A 17692-nucleotide genomic window follows, 5' to 3' on the forward strand; every position below is an offset into this window, starting at 1 on the left:
GTTGTTTGCGAAACACAATCGCTCTTTTTTTTTTTTTTTTAAAGCGACAGGGTGTCTAGACGACCACGTGACGAGGCCGGAGCCGGGCGCGCCACTGCGCAGTGGAACCAGCCGAGCAGAGGGCCGGGGGGGGGGGGGGGCGGCGGCGGCGGCTGGGGGCGGGGGCGGGAAGGGGGAAGAAGAGGGAGGGAAGGGGGCGGAGGCGGGAGGCCTTGCGGGAGGCGGTGAGCCCTGAGCACACTCGCTTGCTGCTCCGTGCACGGAGGTTCCTGTCCCCAACCCGAGCCAGCCGAGCGCCGTGCTCGGTCCACTTGCCGCGCCGGAGAGAGCTGCCCGAGACGGAGCCAGCCCGCCGGCGCCGAGCCCCCGAACGACTGGCCCCAGAGCCCCTGAGTGCGGCGCGGCGAGCCCCCGGCGGCGGCAGAAGGACCCAAACGCCGGGAGAGGGAAAACGGGGGACAAGGAGGCTCTTGGTCTCGACGAGGAGTCTCGTAAGGGGAGACGGTGAGAGGACACCCGGGCCTCCTGCCGCTGTAGCCGGGTCGGGGCGAGCTGCTCACGCGGGGAGCCTCAGCGGCCGACCGCGGCCAGGGGAGGGGGCACCGGCGGCCCCCGCACTGGCAAGCGGTTTGTGCCCTAGAGGGCGAGAGCGCGCGACCCGCCAGGGCCCCGCCGCCGCCTCGCCGCCCTCCCCCGCGCTGTCAGCCCTGCCGGGCGCAGCCGCCGCCGCAGCAGCATCTTCTGCCCCCGCCACCATCGAGGAAGTCCCCGCGGAGGACCTGAGCCCCTGGGAGCGCAGGAGGAAAGACCAGAGACTCCCCTAAGACACCCAGATGCGCAGGATTGAAGCAGCCTAGCCAAAGCTTTCTGTGGATTAAAAAAAAATACACGGTTTTTTTCTCTTTTTTTTTTTGGCAGAAGAAAAGGAGAGGAAGATCAGTGAGGCTCTGCAAGGGAAAAAAAGGGGGGATGTAACTCGTGGATACGTTTTTCCACCCTTCAAACATCTTGTTCTACTTTGTAAACATTTTCTTTTTTTAAATCCCGGCTCCAGCCAGACGCCCCCAGACCTCCAGAGGTACGAGGAGGTGGTGTTTTTCTTTTGGGGCTTTGCATATTAGGCTTTTAGGTTTTGAGAGAGGCTCCTTATTTCGCCAGACGTCTCATGCGGGGTGAAGTCCACTTGGCCCCCTCCCCCGAATCTTCGTGTGCACGGAATTCGAGGAGATCCGGTTACTAAGGATATAGAGAGAAAAAAATAAATCGCGTGCCTGCCTTTTTTTTCTTTTTAATTGCCTGCTTCTCCCCACCCCCAAATTAAGTTGCTTAGCAAGGGGGAAAGAGGCTTTTTCGCCCCTCCAGCAGTCCAGCCGAACGCCTTTCATTTTTTGCCCCCGCGGATTTCTCATGTAGGAAGCCGAGGCTGGCGAGCCCGACAATCGGGAGCCACTGCGGGGGGGCCTCTTTTTGGGGAGGCGCCGGCGGGGGCAGGCTCGGCCGCCCCCAGGGAAGCGGCGGCCGCGTTCCTCCGGGGCGCGCCGGGGCCCGAGAGCCGCGCAGGGCGCGGGCCGCTCGGGGCGGGGCAGCCGGAGTGCAGGCCCCCGAACCCCGGCGGGCGCCTCCGGGCCCCAGCGCGCGCCCCGGCCTCCGGGAGACTGGCGCATGCCACGGAGCGTCCCTCGGGCCGCCGCCGCTCCTGCCCGGGTCCCTGTTGTTGCTGCTGTCGCCTGCGCCTGCTGCCCCAACTCGGCGCCCGACTTCTTCATGGTGTGCGGAGGTCATGTTCGCTCCTTAGCCGGCAAACGACTTTTCTCCTTGCCTCCTCGCCCCGCATGTTCAGGACCAAACGATCTGCGCTCGTCCGGCGTCTCTGGAGGAGCCGTGCGCCCGGCGGCGAGGACGAGGAGGAGGGTGGAGGGGGAGGCGGAGGAGGCGAGCTGCGGGGAGAAGGGGCGACGGACGGACGGGCGCATGGGGCCGGTGGCGGCGGTGCCGGCAGGGCTGGCTGCTGCCTGGGCAAGGCGGTCCGCGGTGCCAAAGGTCACCACCATCCCCACCCCCAAGCCATGGGCGCCGGCGCGGCCGGGGGCGCTGAGGCGGATCTGAAGGCGCTCACGCACTCGGTGCTCAAGAAACTGAAGGAGCGGCAGCTGGAGCTGCTGCTCCAGGCCGTGGAGTCCCGCGGCGGTACGCGCACCGCGTGCCTCCTGCTGCCCGGCCGCCTGGACTGCAGGCTGGGCCCGGGGGCGCCCGCCAGCGCGCAACCCGCGCAGCCGCCCTTGTCTTACTCGCTACCCCTCCTGCTGTGCAAAGTGTTCAGGTGGCCGGATCTCAGGCATTCCTCGGAAGTCAAGAGGCTGTGTTGCTGTGAATCTTACGGGAAGATCAACCCCGAGCTGGTGTGCTGCAACCCTCATCATCTTAGCCGACTCTGCGAACTAGGTAAGAAGTTGTCCCCTGTTTACCTCCCCTCTCCCCCCGCAAGGCGCGCAAGTGGCGGAAGAAAAGTATCCTCGGGCTGAGTTTGTGTAGTTGCAATCACCTCTCCAGGGGGACCGTACATCCCCCTCCTGGAGTAGACGTGGGGACTAAGGCCGAGAAGGGTCAGGGGAAACTCGAAGGGCATTCCTTGGGGATTCCCTTTAATGCTTTCTTCCTCTGTCGCCTAGAGAGTGTCCTTGGGCACTGCTCGTGCACAGATTGTACGGATATGCGGCTAAAAATTAGACGCATCCATTTCCGGATCACCAAGGGGGTGCAGAGGGAAGTGGGGGGTCACGCCTCCCCCGCACCCGGAAAGGCGATGAGGTGTGTGGCCGAGTTGGATTTGGTCCAAGCTGGCCAAAGAAGGCTGGGAGAAGCGAGCTATACGAGTTGAAGAGTCCCCACTCCTTTAGTAAATACAGAAAGTCAAGTCGGGCATAAGTGGCCCAGTTACTGCTCTGGCCTCGTTGCTTTGGAGTTTAGGAGGTAGAGGATTAGGATGGGAGGCCGCACTGGGTACTTTTATCTTTGCCAGCCCCAGGGTGAAAAGGAATGAGCATCCAGGAGAAGTCGGATGCCTTTCCTTTTCCCCTCTTTCGAACAGAAAAGCATACTACTAATGCTGTATGCTTTTTTTTTTTTTTTTTTTTTACCCCCAAAGTCTCGTTGACGTTGCAGCCCCAGGGCCCTGGGTTTTAAGGCGGAGTCCCCTTTTATCTTCCTACATTCTCTTTTCCTTGTCTTTATGCTCGGTGTGTGAGGTTGTGTAGCCCTCCGGGCGCCCGCAGATTGCCCCAAGTTCACCAGTACATTAGGGGCGCATCTTCCAGGAGAGGTGGGAAGGGGGAGCCTTAGGTCTTGAGGGCGGATGCCCCGCGGAGCGGCCGGGGACCGAGGTGAATCGCACTCGGGGGGGGGGGGGGCTGGCTCGGGGGAGGGCCGGAGCAGCGAGGTCTGGAATTACAGGATGGGAAGGGGGCCCGGTCAACCCCCGCCCCTTGAACTATGAAGTGCTCGGCCGCGGCCGAACCGGTGGTTTCCAGCCCGGCCCGCTGAGCGCTGCGGCTAGGGCCGCAGACGTGGAGGAGCGGAGAGCCGAGGCTGGCGCCAGGCGGCCTCTTTTGTTTATCTGACAGCTAAATATCAAGGCAATCACCGCCTCCCGGCCCTGCCTCCAACCCCCACAGCTAAGACAAACAGTTGGGCTAAAAGAATGCCTCTGTTATCATAAGTTTCTATCTCTCTTTCTCATGGCTGGGTCCTTATACTGTCTTACTTTTTTAATTCCAGAGTCTCCCCCTCCTCCTTACTCCAGATACCCGATGGATTTTCTCAAACCAACTGGTGAGTAGATAATTTTCAGAATATTTCCTGTCTTAAGTTTAGAACTGGAACCTCTAGAGCCCGGCCGGGTTTTTGTGTCTGTGGCGCCCGTGGGAGGTGCTAGGCTGGCTTAAGTCTCCTCTGTTGAAAGTTTGGTAAATTTTTGTGTTGTGGCTGGATTTTTTTTCCCCAAAGACATTTCCTAGATAATCCTTTACATTTTGTTCCTTTTTATGTATTTGGACTCTGTGACCAAACTTAGCTCAGCGCTTTAGCACATGGAGGCTTTAATCCATGCCAAATAGGGCAGGTTGATGGGAAAATTTGGAGACTTTGTAAGTACTAGAAGAATTGGGGCAGAATGGAAAGGGTGATGAGATGGAAGAGAAGACAGTTTCAGAAGGGGTGCGGGGGGGTTTAGTTTGGTATAAGACACTAGAATGTTTAAGCTTTGTCAGCAAATAAAAGGGAAGTAGGTTGCCCTTCTCAGTCACCTACCATTCAGTCCTCTTAGGGTTTTCTCACAATTCTTGGTAGGGGCCATAAAAGTTTTTAGCATAGCTTTGCCTGCCTGTTGCTTTGTCACTGGCTGGCATGGGGCCAGAGCAGAAGCCCATTTGAGACTGGCACCAGCCCTGTTGCGGTTGTCTGCATTCAACTTCTGGCAGGCAGCACAGAGAGGCCCATCATTTGGAGCTGACAGTGCCAGGGGACAGGGTCAGCAAAACAGATTGGGGATAACAGGAGGGACAAACCCTGTTTCCTGGAGCCCCTTCTTACAGTGGGAGCTCATTTGCTGAAAAGTACAGATTGTAACTTTGGTTTTGGTGCCTGTATGCTGGTGCCTGAAAAAATGTAATGCTTGTGACATTTTTATTTTGGCAAGGTTCTGGGAGAAGGAAAAGTGAAGGGTTGGGCACCATTTAGCTCCTGGAATTCTCTAAGTCCTTCCGCCTCATGAGTTTTGGCTGTTGGGCCTTTCCCCCCACTAATTAAAAGTTTTGCTGGGGCGTTGTCATAAATTAAATACTTTAATGAACGTGTAACCGAAGCCCATGCTCTGCAGCCAGCCCTCCCGGGACTCCAGCTCTCTCAAGTTAGGAAGGCGTTCCTGCTTGCCTGGTGCCTGTCTAATAAGTGGCCTGCGAAGCATGTGATATTTTGCTTTCGATTTACAAAACAACAGATAAATGGTCATTAATGAGGAGATAACCAGCTCTCTGTATTTGTAACAAAAGTTAACTGGCATTACCAAGCTCTGTTTTCCTAGAGAATGTTACCTTGCTGGAGCTTTTGGCTTAAAGAAACAAAAATTGTTTTGTGAGGTTAGTTCTCCAAGGGGAGAATTAATTGTTTCATATTCTTCAAATTTGGATGTTTTCCCTAGAAGAAGCAGAAGTCCCCATGGCCCAGGGGTAAAGACTATGGGGCAAACGTTCCCCTGAATCATCCAAAAACCATGGAAAAGGGCTATGTTTACTTGGGTTTATTGCAAAGATACTGGGATAAATCTGTTCACAGAATTTAAGCAGTTATTCTGCCAGGCTGGGACCTCATTTTCGGTGAGTGCAGTGATACATTTATTCATTAGCAAGTGTTGACATTAGGTAGCAAAATGTGTGTAAACAGAGAAGCCACAAAGACAGGAATGTGCCATTTCCAAGGGAGTGGGGGAAAGAAATGTTCTTCAAGTCATCCAATAGGAAGTGATTTAACCTGCCAATAGGAAATCCAAACAGCTGGTTACTCACCCAAAACGTTTTGTTTAAAACAAAGCAAAACAAACAAACAAAAAAGGGAACAAAAAAAGGCAATGTTGTGTAAGACCATGAGGGTGGTAACAGATGAACCCCCCCCCCCCCCCCCCGTGAGAGGAATGGTCTGCTGGGTGGACAGGTCTGGGGCTGGAGGGGCACAGGGACAGGTTTGGGGCTGGTTTTGCTGGCAGCTGTGGCTGGGATGTTGCGGTTAGAGGGGAGTGGTGCTGCTTTGGCTTTTTATGCCCACCTAGGGCTTGGAGGAGAGTGTTGTGTTGGGCCTGGGAATTTACATTCTTAAATTGCTAAGCCTCAGGTTGAATTTTTGGTCTTGGGTTACTAGGTGAAACAGGCAAAAGGCTTTACAGTGGGCAACTGTTAAAATCTTAACCAGTTTCACAACTAAGGGAATCCCTTCATCAAAGTCTCCAACTTGGGAAGAGGCCATGGGAGGGGGGTGGGGCACTGGCTGGCTAAAGCTGGAGGAGGTCTGTCTTGCAATGGTTTAAGCTGGCCTGCTGCAGCCTCTGGCAGGGCCTGGGTTTTGTGTAGCTGGTACTGTGAGGTCCCTTAGCAGAGTCCTCTGCAAAGGAGTGTTAGATGTGCCTGACCCTTAGGGCAAGGTGGCTATGACTTGTGGCTCTTTGCAGTCAAGATGATAATCCTGCCTCCCCATCCCAAAAGAATTAAGAATTCGCTACTGGCTATTAGATCTCAGTTGATGGTGTGGAAATGATGAGTAACTGGGTTCTGCTTCCTGTGTGTGCTGTATCTGTTGTCTGAAAGGTTTGAAGAATAGCTGGGCTGAGGGGGATGCATGTTGAGTATCCTTGGGCTGGGGAACCCAGGTGGCCAGTGCCCATTGGATTGAGCATCCATAGTTTAGTGGGCATCTTGACTGGAGATCTAGCTTTGTTTTTGTCTCTTAACTTAGATCTGTTTTAACGTTTCCAGGTTTCAAAAAGTCCATGTGTTCAAAGAGTTAACAGATGATCCATTCATTTACTGAATTATTGTATTGGTTCATTCATTCATCATTGGTTGATTCACAGGTGGAATGATGTGCCTGCCCCAAAACTACAAGGTTTCCAACACAGTGCAGTGTTCTTCTCTGACTACGGTTCCTTTGAATTAGGTTGAGGGATATATTGATGGTAGTGGTGTTGTTGGCAGGCTTCCCCTTACTTAAGGAAGCTCCGAACTAGGTACTTAAAGGAAGCTCCAAACTAGGTACTTAAAGGAAGCTCCAAACTAGGTTGGGTAAGACTGCCCTGGCTCTCTGGGTGAGAGCAGCTTGATGAGACTCTCAGAAGTTCAAGCTGTGGTTGTTTCCCTGGCTTGGGTTTTCAAAGGCTGTAGGAACCAACCTGTGTTGGAACAACTGAGAGAAGGGGATGAGTCTTTTCTCCCACAGGACCTTGCCATTACAGGGTGCTTGGTAATAGTGGTGGATGAAAGCCAGGAATGGCCTAGCGATGCTAACTTTCTGCCAGCCTGGGCTCTGGGGAGCAGGAAGCAAGAGAGAGGCAGAGATGAGACCCTGACTTTAGAGAGATCTGTCTTTGTGGAATTTTTTTTTTTGTCTTTGGAATTAAAAAAAAAAAAATTTTTGTGGGGATGGTATGGAGGCCTGAACCCCCTGACCTTTAAGGCCTTAGCTAGAGGCCACTCAGTATGCTGAAGATTGTCACAGCCTGGCCACCTTCCTGGCCTGCCTCTGGGGAGAGAGAGCCATGGGATGATATAGCAGCTGTACTCTGGGGAATAGCCCACCTCACTGGGTGGCCCCTTGAACTGGGTGCCTCAGTTTACCTGGGTGCCTGTGAAACATGTATACTTTTCTACCTCACAGGGTTGGTGGGGAAGCCTAATTAACGTTTGTAAATCCCTCCGGAGATCAAAGGCACTGTAGAAGGGCAGAGCACCATTTCATATGCTTGTGGTTGCCAGCACGGAGCTGGCTTACCTTTGATGTGAGGCAGGCTGACACCCTGCCTGTGGCCTCAGCTCTGCCCGGAGAGGCCAGGCTTTTGCTTTGAAACACACCTTGCCCTGGCATCCAGCCAGCCAGAGCTGGGGGGAGTGACTGTGGATAAGTCATTGTGTTTAATGTGGGGGTGTCTTCCGTTTGGGGAGTGGGTGGAGGAGAGGGATGAGAAGCCCATCTCTAAAAAATGGTGAAGGCCATCAGAGTAGTTTAGAAAGTGCAGGGCATACACCATTTAACAAGTAACTCCATTTCCTCCCTTCCCCTATTGTTTTCTATTTGATTTAAGTGTATCCTGTAAAGCTGTATATTCCTGTTAGGAATTATACTCTACCCTGATGAAATGAGATTATACACACAGACTTCTCTATCCTGCTTGCTGCCACCACTTCTCCGCCTACTCCTCTTAAGAGAGGTCTTTTTTTTCCTTCCTATTTTGCATTGTTGGGGATTGGACCCAGAGCCTGGAGCTTGCTAGGCAAGTGTGTCTACCACTGAGCTGCACTCCTAGCCCAGGAGAGGGAGGAAGGATTAGAGAGAGAATCTCAGTATCAAGGAGGCAGACAGAATCCCAGAGACAGCTGGGGGCTATGGTGTAGTTTAGGCTTGGCCGCCTACCCTTCCTTTGTCAGGTACTGGAGGCAGTGATTACCAGTCAAGGGCTCCTCTGCCTGGGCTGCTGGCCTCTGGATTGCTCTTTGATTTGGCTTCCTATTTGCCTATGCTGCCAAGGTGCTGTAGTTGGAAACCGGTATTGTACCCCAAGGGACATCCAGCTAGTGGCCTGGTGGCCTGGGGTGGGAGGACTGCAGTCTGCAGGAACTGACCTGGTGTGTTTGCTGGGGAGCTGTGGAGTGCCATTCCTGAGTCAGGCTTTCTACATAGGCTTCAGGAAGTTTAGCATTGGCAGTGGTATGTGAGGAACTAAAAGGGTCTTGTGTATTTATGTAATCAGCTGTGGTGTTCTTTTATTTTAATTGCTTGGAGGGTGGTTGTAGAGTCAGTCTATTTATCCTCATTAACATTAAGGTCGCTGTGCTGGACACCTGAGGGTGACAGAGAAGGCAAGGAGAAAGCTAGTCAGAACAGACAGAATCTGACAGTAAAAGATCAGTGAAGACAGCAGACTGGGTGCCAAAAAGATTTATAAGGCGGACTTGTGACGGGGAAGGTTTCCAGAGATAGAGGGGTTTGGACCAGTCTGAAAGCAGGACCCACCCCCCGCCACCCCCACCAAGTTTCTGTCTTGATCTGATGGTACTTAGGTGCATATATGAGTAAAATTTAGTGAGTTCTCTTGAAATTTATATAGCTTGCTATACTTTTGGTTTTTGGAAGTAGGGTCTTGCTGAGGCCAGGGTTAGGCTGGCCTCAAACTTGCAGTCCAGTGTGTTTGCTATAATAAGTTGTACCTTAATTTAAAGTCCTCAAAAACTGGGAAGTTTTAAAAGATGAGGATGAGCTGGGTGTGGTGGTGGACATCTTTGATACTAGCACTCTGGGAGGCAGAGGCAGGAGGATCACAAGTTCAAGCCTAACCTGGGCAACTTGTGAAGGCTCTGGGTTTAAACCCTAGTGGGGTTAGGTGGGGGGAATCACAGTGAAACCTTCTAGCTGGAGCCATGTATTAAAAATGTGCCTGGAGGGGAGGCTATAGAAACTGCTTTTTGGTTTGGTGCCAGTGGTTGAAGAGCACAGAGAAGAAAACTATGGGTGTAGCAGAGAAGCCAGAACTTCTAAGCCAGGAGGATTTTTGCCCTTGGTGAAGGAAGGAAGCCAGAACAACCAGGGTTAAGAAAGTACACCCAGGGCCGGGGATGTAGCTCAGTGATTTTTCTGCCTGCTGTGCAAGCGCAAAGACCCGAGTTCGATCCCCAGTACCAAAAGAAAAAAGAAAGTATACCCAAAGCCTTGACCTTGGGAACCACCTGGTCTCCTCAATGGGGGACTTGTAATACAAGAGAAATTCCTGCTAGTCTGTGATTGAGCCTGACTTGACTAATGATTAACTAGCTGCCTGGAGGCCTGACGGGTGACAAGGTGCCGTGGTCTTTCTTAGCATGGGCAGTGCAGCCGAGCAAACCGGTAATAGTCTGCGTCGCGGCCACAGGTCAGCCTCTTGGAATGTGTGGTCTCTCTTTCATGCCCTTTAGAATGTGCGTAAAGACAGGTCTTGGTGTTTTTATTTAGGTATTTATTTCTCTCCCTTTTTGAATCCACAGCAGACTGTCCAGATGCTGTGCCTTCCTCCGCTGAAACAGGGGGAACGAATTATCTGGCCCCTGGGGGGCTTTCAGGTAAGATGCTTTGCCTTATTTTCCTGGCAGTTCCAAAGGTTTCTAGAAGTTGCCATAGACTGAGGGCTGCGCTGGGATTCATTCTCATTTTTATGTGCCTTAAACTGGATGGATTCATTGGGTGACTCTGGTGCCCTTCTGCTTGTCCTCCTGTGGTCCTGTATGAGTCAGAACCCCAGGCCCATCCCATGCATGGGGAAACTGGAGCCAGCTGGGGGATGGTTTTGTGCAAGACATGTTTTCATGGTTATTTTAAGCAGCTTCTGGCTCGAGGGACTTCCACTTGGTGACTTTGGTGTCATGAACTCATGCATTTAAGCTCTTTTTTTTGCTCTTGCCCTTTGTGCATGGGATGCCTTGGTCAGAAAACTTGTTGAAGACAGATCCCCAAGGGCAGGACAGAGCTCAGAGTGGATCTTGAAGAGTGGATCTTCCCTCCAAGTCCTGATTACCCTTCCAGCTTTGTGCATGATTCTCTAGCACATGTCCAGGGAGGGGGTGTGCCAGGGCAAGGGACTTTGCAGACAGTAGGTGCTATAGCTGCTTCCCAACAAGGTCCCCAAGGAACTCACTGGCAGTGTAAGTGGGAGGCATTGTATTCTTTTCTAAAGACATCCTGTTTCTTCCTGTTTTCCTCACGTCATTAGATTTTCTTTTTTTTTGGTATTGGGAATGGAACTTACTTGGGTCCTGTACTTGTGCAGCAGGCGGCAAAACCGCTAAGCTAAATCCCCGGCCCCGTGATTTTCTAAGAACTAGCTGAAGCAAGAGGGAAAGTGACCTGGGGGGAAAAATTCAGCTACAGTTCTGGGTGTTAGGCATGTTTTGCTCAGGGCCACTGGTGTAAGTAAGGTCATGGTGTAGGAGTTCAGATGGAAGCAGTACAACTGTTGTGTGCTTCTTTTGTGGGGTGACCCCCTTGACTAATTGGTCAAGCATTGCTGCCATGTGTGATTCAGGTATGTTTCATCTGGACAGTCCCCTCCAGGAATTGATTTGCTGAGAATGTCTGTAGGGAGACCCTTGTTTGTTTTGGTTTCAGTGCAATATATACTGTTATCTGAGACAGAGGGTATTGTTTACTCAAAGCTTCTAATGAGAAGTAGGCAGGAAAAAAGGGACCCCAGAGGGGAGTAGACTTTGGCAGGGGACAGAGGACCATAGCGATTGAGCACTTACAATGTGTGGCTGCATCATCTGCGCTTTCTAAGGCCAAGGGAGTTGAGAGAGTTCTTGAAAGAAAGGAGGACGAGAAGAAAGAGCCTCAGCAAAATAACACACTCAGGATGTTGTTAGATGGTTTTATTTTTTAAACCCTGGGTGTGCAGGGAGGAGTCTTGGCCCCTCCAAACCACATGAAATAAGCAAGGGAAGTGGTAGCTTTTGAAAGGGGCTTTTCGGAAGGTTTGTCTTATTGATAACATCTTGTCTGTCTCCTCTGCTGGAGGAAATGACGACACCAGGCGGAGCCACCAACCTGAGCCACTGCCTGAGCGCCTCCTTGCCCAGCCACCGGGAGCCAAACAGTGTGACCTGGGCAGCCCTTCTGAGATGGATAGGCTTTGTGCTCTCCAAGCTCTTCCAGTCCTAGAAAGAAAGTGTGTGTGTGGGGGGAAACAAGCATTATTGACTCTTTCAGTCTCCCATGGTAATTGCAGCCACTTAGATTAATGAGGAGTTCCTAAGGCGGTGTGGTGTGTATCTCTGAAGGGGTGACATGGTTTAACAAAACGGCAAAAAGCAGAAAAAAGTGGGGGGGCTCCACATGAAAGAGCATTTGTTTTGAATTTTAGCTCTTGATTTACTAATTCCCAAGGCTTCAAAGTTGGAGCTCTTTCTTCTTTCCGTGTGTAGTTGGAGCCATGTATTAATAATGTGCCGCTGAGGGAGGTTGTGGGAACTGCTTTTTGGTTTGGTGCCAGTGGTTTGGGGGTGTCCAGCAGAGAGTTGAAAAGCACAGAGAAACGTCTTTGGAGTGGGATCCACCCTAAAAGGTGATTTTTCTGGTTGGCTAGGCCAGGGTAGAGGGTTTTTTAAGTAGAAAGCTAAGACCTCTTTTTCAAGAAGTTGGTGGTTCCTGAGGGGTGGGCTGGGCCTCATCCTCTTCAAGGATGAGGCCCCGGAGGTGCAGTGACAGGACCCCTCAGGGGAAGAGGTTAGCATAGCAGATTCGAGGGTGAGGGAATACCTAGGTCTTGCTTGGGGAGCAGGAAGGACATCAAGGTGGGCAGCACTGAAAACACCCACAAGGATTTCTCTTTCCCCTCCCTTGAAATAACCTCTCTGAGTCTCTTTCACAGGCCCTGTGTGCTGTTTTCCTTCCTGTCCTGCCCTGGCTGAGACCAGGCTTAATGAATGGGGCTCAGTTTAGGGTGGGAGGAAGGTCGGCAGCGGGAGCCAGGGCTTGATTCTCTTGGCAAGGGAAGAAGGGAAAGAAAAAGCAGCCAAATGTGAAAATGTGGTGCCTCGGAGGTGGGGGTAGGGTGTGCTCAAAGGCCTTATCCCCTCCTGAAACTCAGGGGTAACTCCAAGGCTGGCCCTTCCCTTTCCTGCGCCCTTGTAGATGGCCAGCCTGGGAGGAAGGGGAGTGGGTGGGTAGGAGCTCTGCACAGCACTGCTGGCTGCAGGCTGGAATTCTAGCCCTGCCACTTGGTTCTGGGGGGAGGGCCAGGAGGCCTGGTCCTTTGGGACTTGCAGTGAAACACACCCCACCCCTGCAAGCTTCCCCAGTCTGGGAAAACGGGACATTTTTAGAAGGCAATGACTTGGTTCCAGGAGATTGTACTTTCATTTCTGACAGCCGGCTCTCTGAAACAGATGGATTGCTCTGTGGAAGCATGCTTGTGCGCGTTGCGTGTAGTGTGTGCGTGCGCGTGCGCTCCTGTGCATGGCTGCAGACATACAGACAATCCTGTTTGCAGACACCTGAGCACACAGATGCCTACAGGCAGGCTCTGGGCCAGTCTGGGGTCCCTGTCCCAGGAGATCTGTCAATGTCAGGGCAGCCTCTTCATGAGGATGTGGCAGGGATGGTATTTGTAGATTGATTCTAAACTATGATTTGACAGACTGAGTTCAGCTGTCTGGGTATGGGGAACTTCAGATCAGGCTCTTGCTGCTGTTTGGACATGTAAGTGTCGTGGCTTAGGAAGATCCACCTTGGCGCAAGGTCTGACATAACTGGGAAGCTTCTAGGTTCAGCTCAATGGTGGAAAAGGAAAGGATTTGCTCCCAGAGCTTTCATTGCATCGCTAGTAATGAAAAGCATGTGTTCAAAGCTGTCATCTTTGCAGCCTCCATCTGGAGTTTCTGGGGGGGCTTCCACTTCGCCTGCCTGCTGTCCTGGTTTGTGTGGGGAGAAGAAGGAGCAGCATCTCACTTGTTCTAGGTTACTCAGATGCAGGCTCATCCTCCGGCTGCCTTCTTGAGACACAAATATCTGGGTGCCACTGTCTGCACATCAGCGCTGTGGACCTGCCCAGTCAGAGCAAGATTGGGAGGACAGCAGTCATTTCTTATTTCACCTTCAAAAGAGATGTCCCCATGAATTTCAGGAGGGTGTTGGAGCTAAAATAGGGTCTGAGAGATGGAGAAACTTCAGCTCTTGTCTTGGAGCCATGTTTTTTTGGAGAGAGAACATCCTTCCAACTTAAGGGAGGCCACTTCTTTGCTAAGGTCTTAAGGTCCATGGTTAGGTTTTGGTTCTCAAGTCTGGAAGAGTGTCCTTTAGTCAGCACCTGTGTCTCCTGGTCTTTGATCCCTGCTGGCATCTGTCTTTGCCTCAGAGAAGAGCCCTCACAAATATCTGTATAATCTGAAAATGCCACCCTGGCTTAGTTCATGGCCAACTTGGGTTCAAAGCAAGTAACTTAGGAAAGACTGCTCCATCATGTTTTAAGAAAAGTTATATAATGGCATGGGAACAGTTATTTATTGTCTGGCTTGAAATTGTGATAGCAACTAGGAATCTGGGACTGAGTGCCTGTTGCAGTGTTTTCAGTACCCGCTCTGTGCTCCCAACAAGTAGCTTCTGGTTTCACTGAGGTGCCATGGGGTGGGAGGCATAGGACAGACTGAGCTTGCAATTGAGTTGGCCTTTCATCCAAATGATAAGGAACACAAGCTTTGGGGAAATCAAATGAGCTGGAACAGAACTTCTTCTTGCCTCCCAGTACCTGGCCCGCTGTGAGAAATAAAGGTCTGGAACTTCAGGAATGTAGTCTGAATCTTCTTAAACCAAAAACTAACATAATGACCTTGGGCTGGGGCAGGCTCCTCTGGTGCACTTCCATACTCGTGGACAGCAGCTCAGGCTGTTTGTTGGCCTCTTCTGTAGTGCCTGAGGTCATGTACCCACCCTTGGAGAAAAGAGTTTCTTTGCTCCTGGAAGGAATGAGGCAATCAAGCAGGGGTTAAATGCAGGGTGACAGCATAAAGTCTGTGGAGTAAATTTGAGCTGCTCTGCTGGCCAGACTAGATGAGCTGCTGCCTTATGCATCCTGTCCCCAGGCAGAACTGGGCTGGCCAGTGAAGAGGGAGGGGGCCCAGGGGAAGGCCAGGTCCCAGTGGTGTAGTTTTTGGCTACAGTCAGTCTAGCACACTGACTCTCCTGAACTCCACTTGGGCCTTTTCTCAGCAGAGTCTGGCTGTAGACTTCGGAACCTATGGGGCTTCTGGCAAGCTCAGAGCCAGGGGCCAGTGAAAACAGAGGAAATGTCAAAGGATTCGTGATCAAATTGGGCTTCCTTTGCTTCTTTATTGCTGGTGTTACTTATTGCATAATATTGCTCCTTGCAGTATTATGGTGTTTTTTGGTTTTTTTTGGTAACCGGGGATTGAACTTGGGTCTTTGTGCTTGCACAGCAGGCAGTGAAACCACTGAGCTAAATCCCTGGCCCTCCTTGCAGTATTATGATGGCCAGGCTGCTCTTTGTTCACTTTAGTCTAGGGCCTTGAACTTGCAGCAACACCTTTGAAATAGGTGTCTTAGGGCCTGGGATTTAGCTCAGTGGTTTTGGCGCCTGCCTCGCAAGCGCAAGGTTCTGAGTTTGATCTCCGGTACCAAAAAAAGAGAAATTGGGGTCATAACCTAGCAGAATTTTTAAAAAGGTGTGTAGGGTATTAGTTCCTGGACTTGTGTGCACGTTTGATTCTCTTGGGAAGGAGCCTTTTGTAAAGAGATTTTTCCTTGATTGAAGAAAAACATTTGAGGAAAAAAGATGACTAACTATGCATCTTCCCTGTTTTGCTTTCCTGTTGTGCATGACATTGCAAAAGTGACCCATGGGACCAGGTTTCTTTTTGGACTGATGAAAGTGTTCTGGAACTAAATAGTGGCGATGGCACTGTTCTGTGAATGTACTCAATGTCACTGATGATATCATATAAGCTACGCGCATTTTAGTACAAGTTTTTAAAAAGTGACCAGGGTAGCTTTTTTTTTTGACAAGGTCTTGCTGTGTAATTCAGGCTGGCCTTGAACTCACTATGTATTCCAGACTGACCTCCAACTCATAGTGATCCTCCTGCTTCAGCCTCCAAAATGCTGGGATTCTTGCAGGTGTTTGATGAAGGAAGAACAGTGACAGAGGGGAAGGCTTTTATTAGGTCCAAGATCTACTGATGGGATGTGCTTGTTTCCATAGCACCTTTGAGGCCACTTTTGATGTATTAGGGGGCTGGGCATTGATGGTTTGGAGAGCTGGCCAGGAGGAACCTGTCTCTCAGACCTGTCTTATCTGAACGAGTAGGTGCATCTCAGTGTTGAATTTTCAACCTTCTTTCCATGTCACTTGCAGAAATAAGGGGGAGGGAAATTCCTTTCCCAAGCCTGACCTTTCTGCAGAGGGAAGTGAGTTAACTTGTTCCCACTTTGCTCCAGACAGCATGCCCTCCTGGCTTGCCCAGCCCAGGGACAGTGAATCATGGCAGTACAAGGCCTAGCTCCCCAAAGCCAGCTGCCTGGACCCTTCTTGGGCCACTGGAGCCCCCAACCATGCCACATCCCTGGTGCATTCTGGGGCAGGTGGGTGACTGTCCGGGTGCCCTCCTTTTGCAGCAGTCTTGTGAGAAGAGGATACTGTAAGTGCAGCCACTGGGAGGTCACCACTGGCCGTAGCATCTTTCTCACTGGGGATTGAATGGCTGGCCCAGAGTCTGGCTGCCTGCCTACTGTCACACGGAGGCTTCCTCTCCAGGCTATTTTCAGCGGGAAGATATTATTAACTGCTGAAGCACAGTCCTCAATTTAGTGGCTAACATACCAAGAAAGCCACGTTCACTTGATTAAAGCTACTCTGCCTACACACGTTTGCTCAGGTGGGGGGCTTGCCACCCCCAGCCCCTCTGCTTCTCTCCATGGTTTCACCTGAGTGAATCAGCCCGTGGGCCAAGACCTGTGCAAGCTGCCTCTTCTGTAAAGAGAGCCAGGCTTTTTAATGAAGCCCACTTCATAGAAAATGATAGTATTTATATTCTAAAGTAGGGGCAGTTTGTAATAGGGATGGGCACTGGCTGGGAAAAGGAACTTGTGATGGAGTTCAGGACAGTTATTTAAAACAGTGATAACTTTCACCTTGTCGGTTAACAGGAAATATTGGGACAAGACAGGAAATTGCATCATCCCTTTTTTTTGAGAAGAACTCCAGAAAAAAGTTGTTCATGAAAGGTAGTGGCTGGGAGACGGCTGGCCCTGGGTGGATTTTTTTTTTCCCCCCTTCCCTTCCACTCCCACGAGAACTTTTAGGCCATTTGCTTTAAGAAAGAGGCTGTTTGAGAACTTTATGTTATTTTTATTATTAAAAAAATATTTTACCAGCAGGGTCACCTTCAGTTGAAATGTTAACTGCAGCCTTATTTCCCAGTTTACTAAAGAATCTTTCATGACTTTTTCAGCTTCCTTCCCCAAATGGTGAGGCCAAGCAACTCTTGGCTAGAAACTAGTTTTGGTTTGGCTGCACAGTCCTCAACATTGAGCCCCACCCAGTGTCATTAGCTCAGTTTTAACTTGCAAAAAAAAATTTTTTTTTTGGTAGGAGTAGGTAGGACTTTACTCCAGCCCTTTGTCTAGCAGCCCTGTGTGGCTGTGGGCAATGTGGACCTCAGGGTTGCCTTTGTTTTGAAGTCATTGTGTTCCCCACACTCCAGGAGGTTCTCTCTCTCCCTCCCTCTCTCTCTCCCTCCCTCTCTCTCTCTCTCTCTCTCTCTCTCTCTCTCTCTCTCTCTCTCTTCTGGGCAAACACTATCACTAACACACCCCAAGCACTTGATCGATTGATTGATTGCAATATTGAAGATAGAACCCAGGGCCTTCAAACTGAGCTACAGCCCAAGCTTTCTTTTGAGATAGGTTTTTGCTAAATTGCCCTGATAAGAGTCAAACCTAAAGGGATCGAACCTGGGTCCTTGCGCTTTTGCAGCAAGCATCGAAACCACTGAGCTAAATCCCCGGCCCGAGTCAAACTTTTGATTATTCTGTTTTAGCCTCCCAAAGTGCTAGGATTATAGGTGTGTAGCACCACATCCAGTTTATTTTAATTTTGAAATAAGGTCTAAATAGCCCAGACTGGCCTGGAATTTGTAATCCTACTGCCTCGGCCTTCTGAGTAGCTAGGATTAAAATGTGTGTCATCATGCCTGGCTTCTCTAGTTCTTTAATTTTCCTGCGACTAGTGAGGAGTGGAGAGGAAAGGGGTTTCACAGCCCCCTTGTTTGTGGGCCCACCTGTTTATTCAGAAGCCTTCCCCAGAGACAGAATCGGCCCAACCCTATCATGGGCCCAAGAAGAAGGTAGCGTTGGGCGTCATCTCTGGTCTCTTCTAATTCCTCTGATTGGTGACATCATT

General features: G+C 50.9%; 1 protein-coding gene across 2 annotated transcripts in view; it reads left to right on the plus strand.

Annotated features, from left to right (window-relative positions):
- The first annotated feature begins 202 nt into the window (after window positions 1-202).
- The window catches only part of Smad7 (SMAD family member 7), a 30849-nt gene continuing 13359 nt past the window's right edge, over window positions 203-17692 (plus strand). Inside the window, exons 1-3 of one of the 2 annotated variants that reach the window (XM_004855123.3) lie at window positions 203-2442; window positions 3775-3828; window positions 9774-9848. In XM_004855123.3, coding sequence (XP_004855180.1) covers window positions 1833-2442; window positions 3775-3828; window positions 9774-9848 — 739 coding nt within the window. In that variant the 5' untranslated portion in view covers window positions 203-1832. The remainder of the gene's footprint in view (window positions 2443-3774; window positions 3829-9773; window positions 9849-17692) is intronic. The other variant, XM_004855124.3, reaches the window with a different exon arrangement.

Source organism: Heterocephalus glaber, unplaced genomic scaffold (assembly GCF_053883595.1).
Source record: "Heterocephalus glaber isolate CG9 unplaced genomic scaffold, H.glaber_assembly_v1.0 deba00000331, whole genome shotgun sequence".
Lineage (NCBI taxonomy): Eukaryota > Metazoa > Chordata > Mammalia > Rodentia > Bathyergidae > Heterocephalus > Heterocephalus glaber.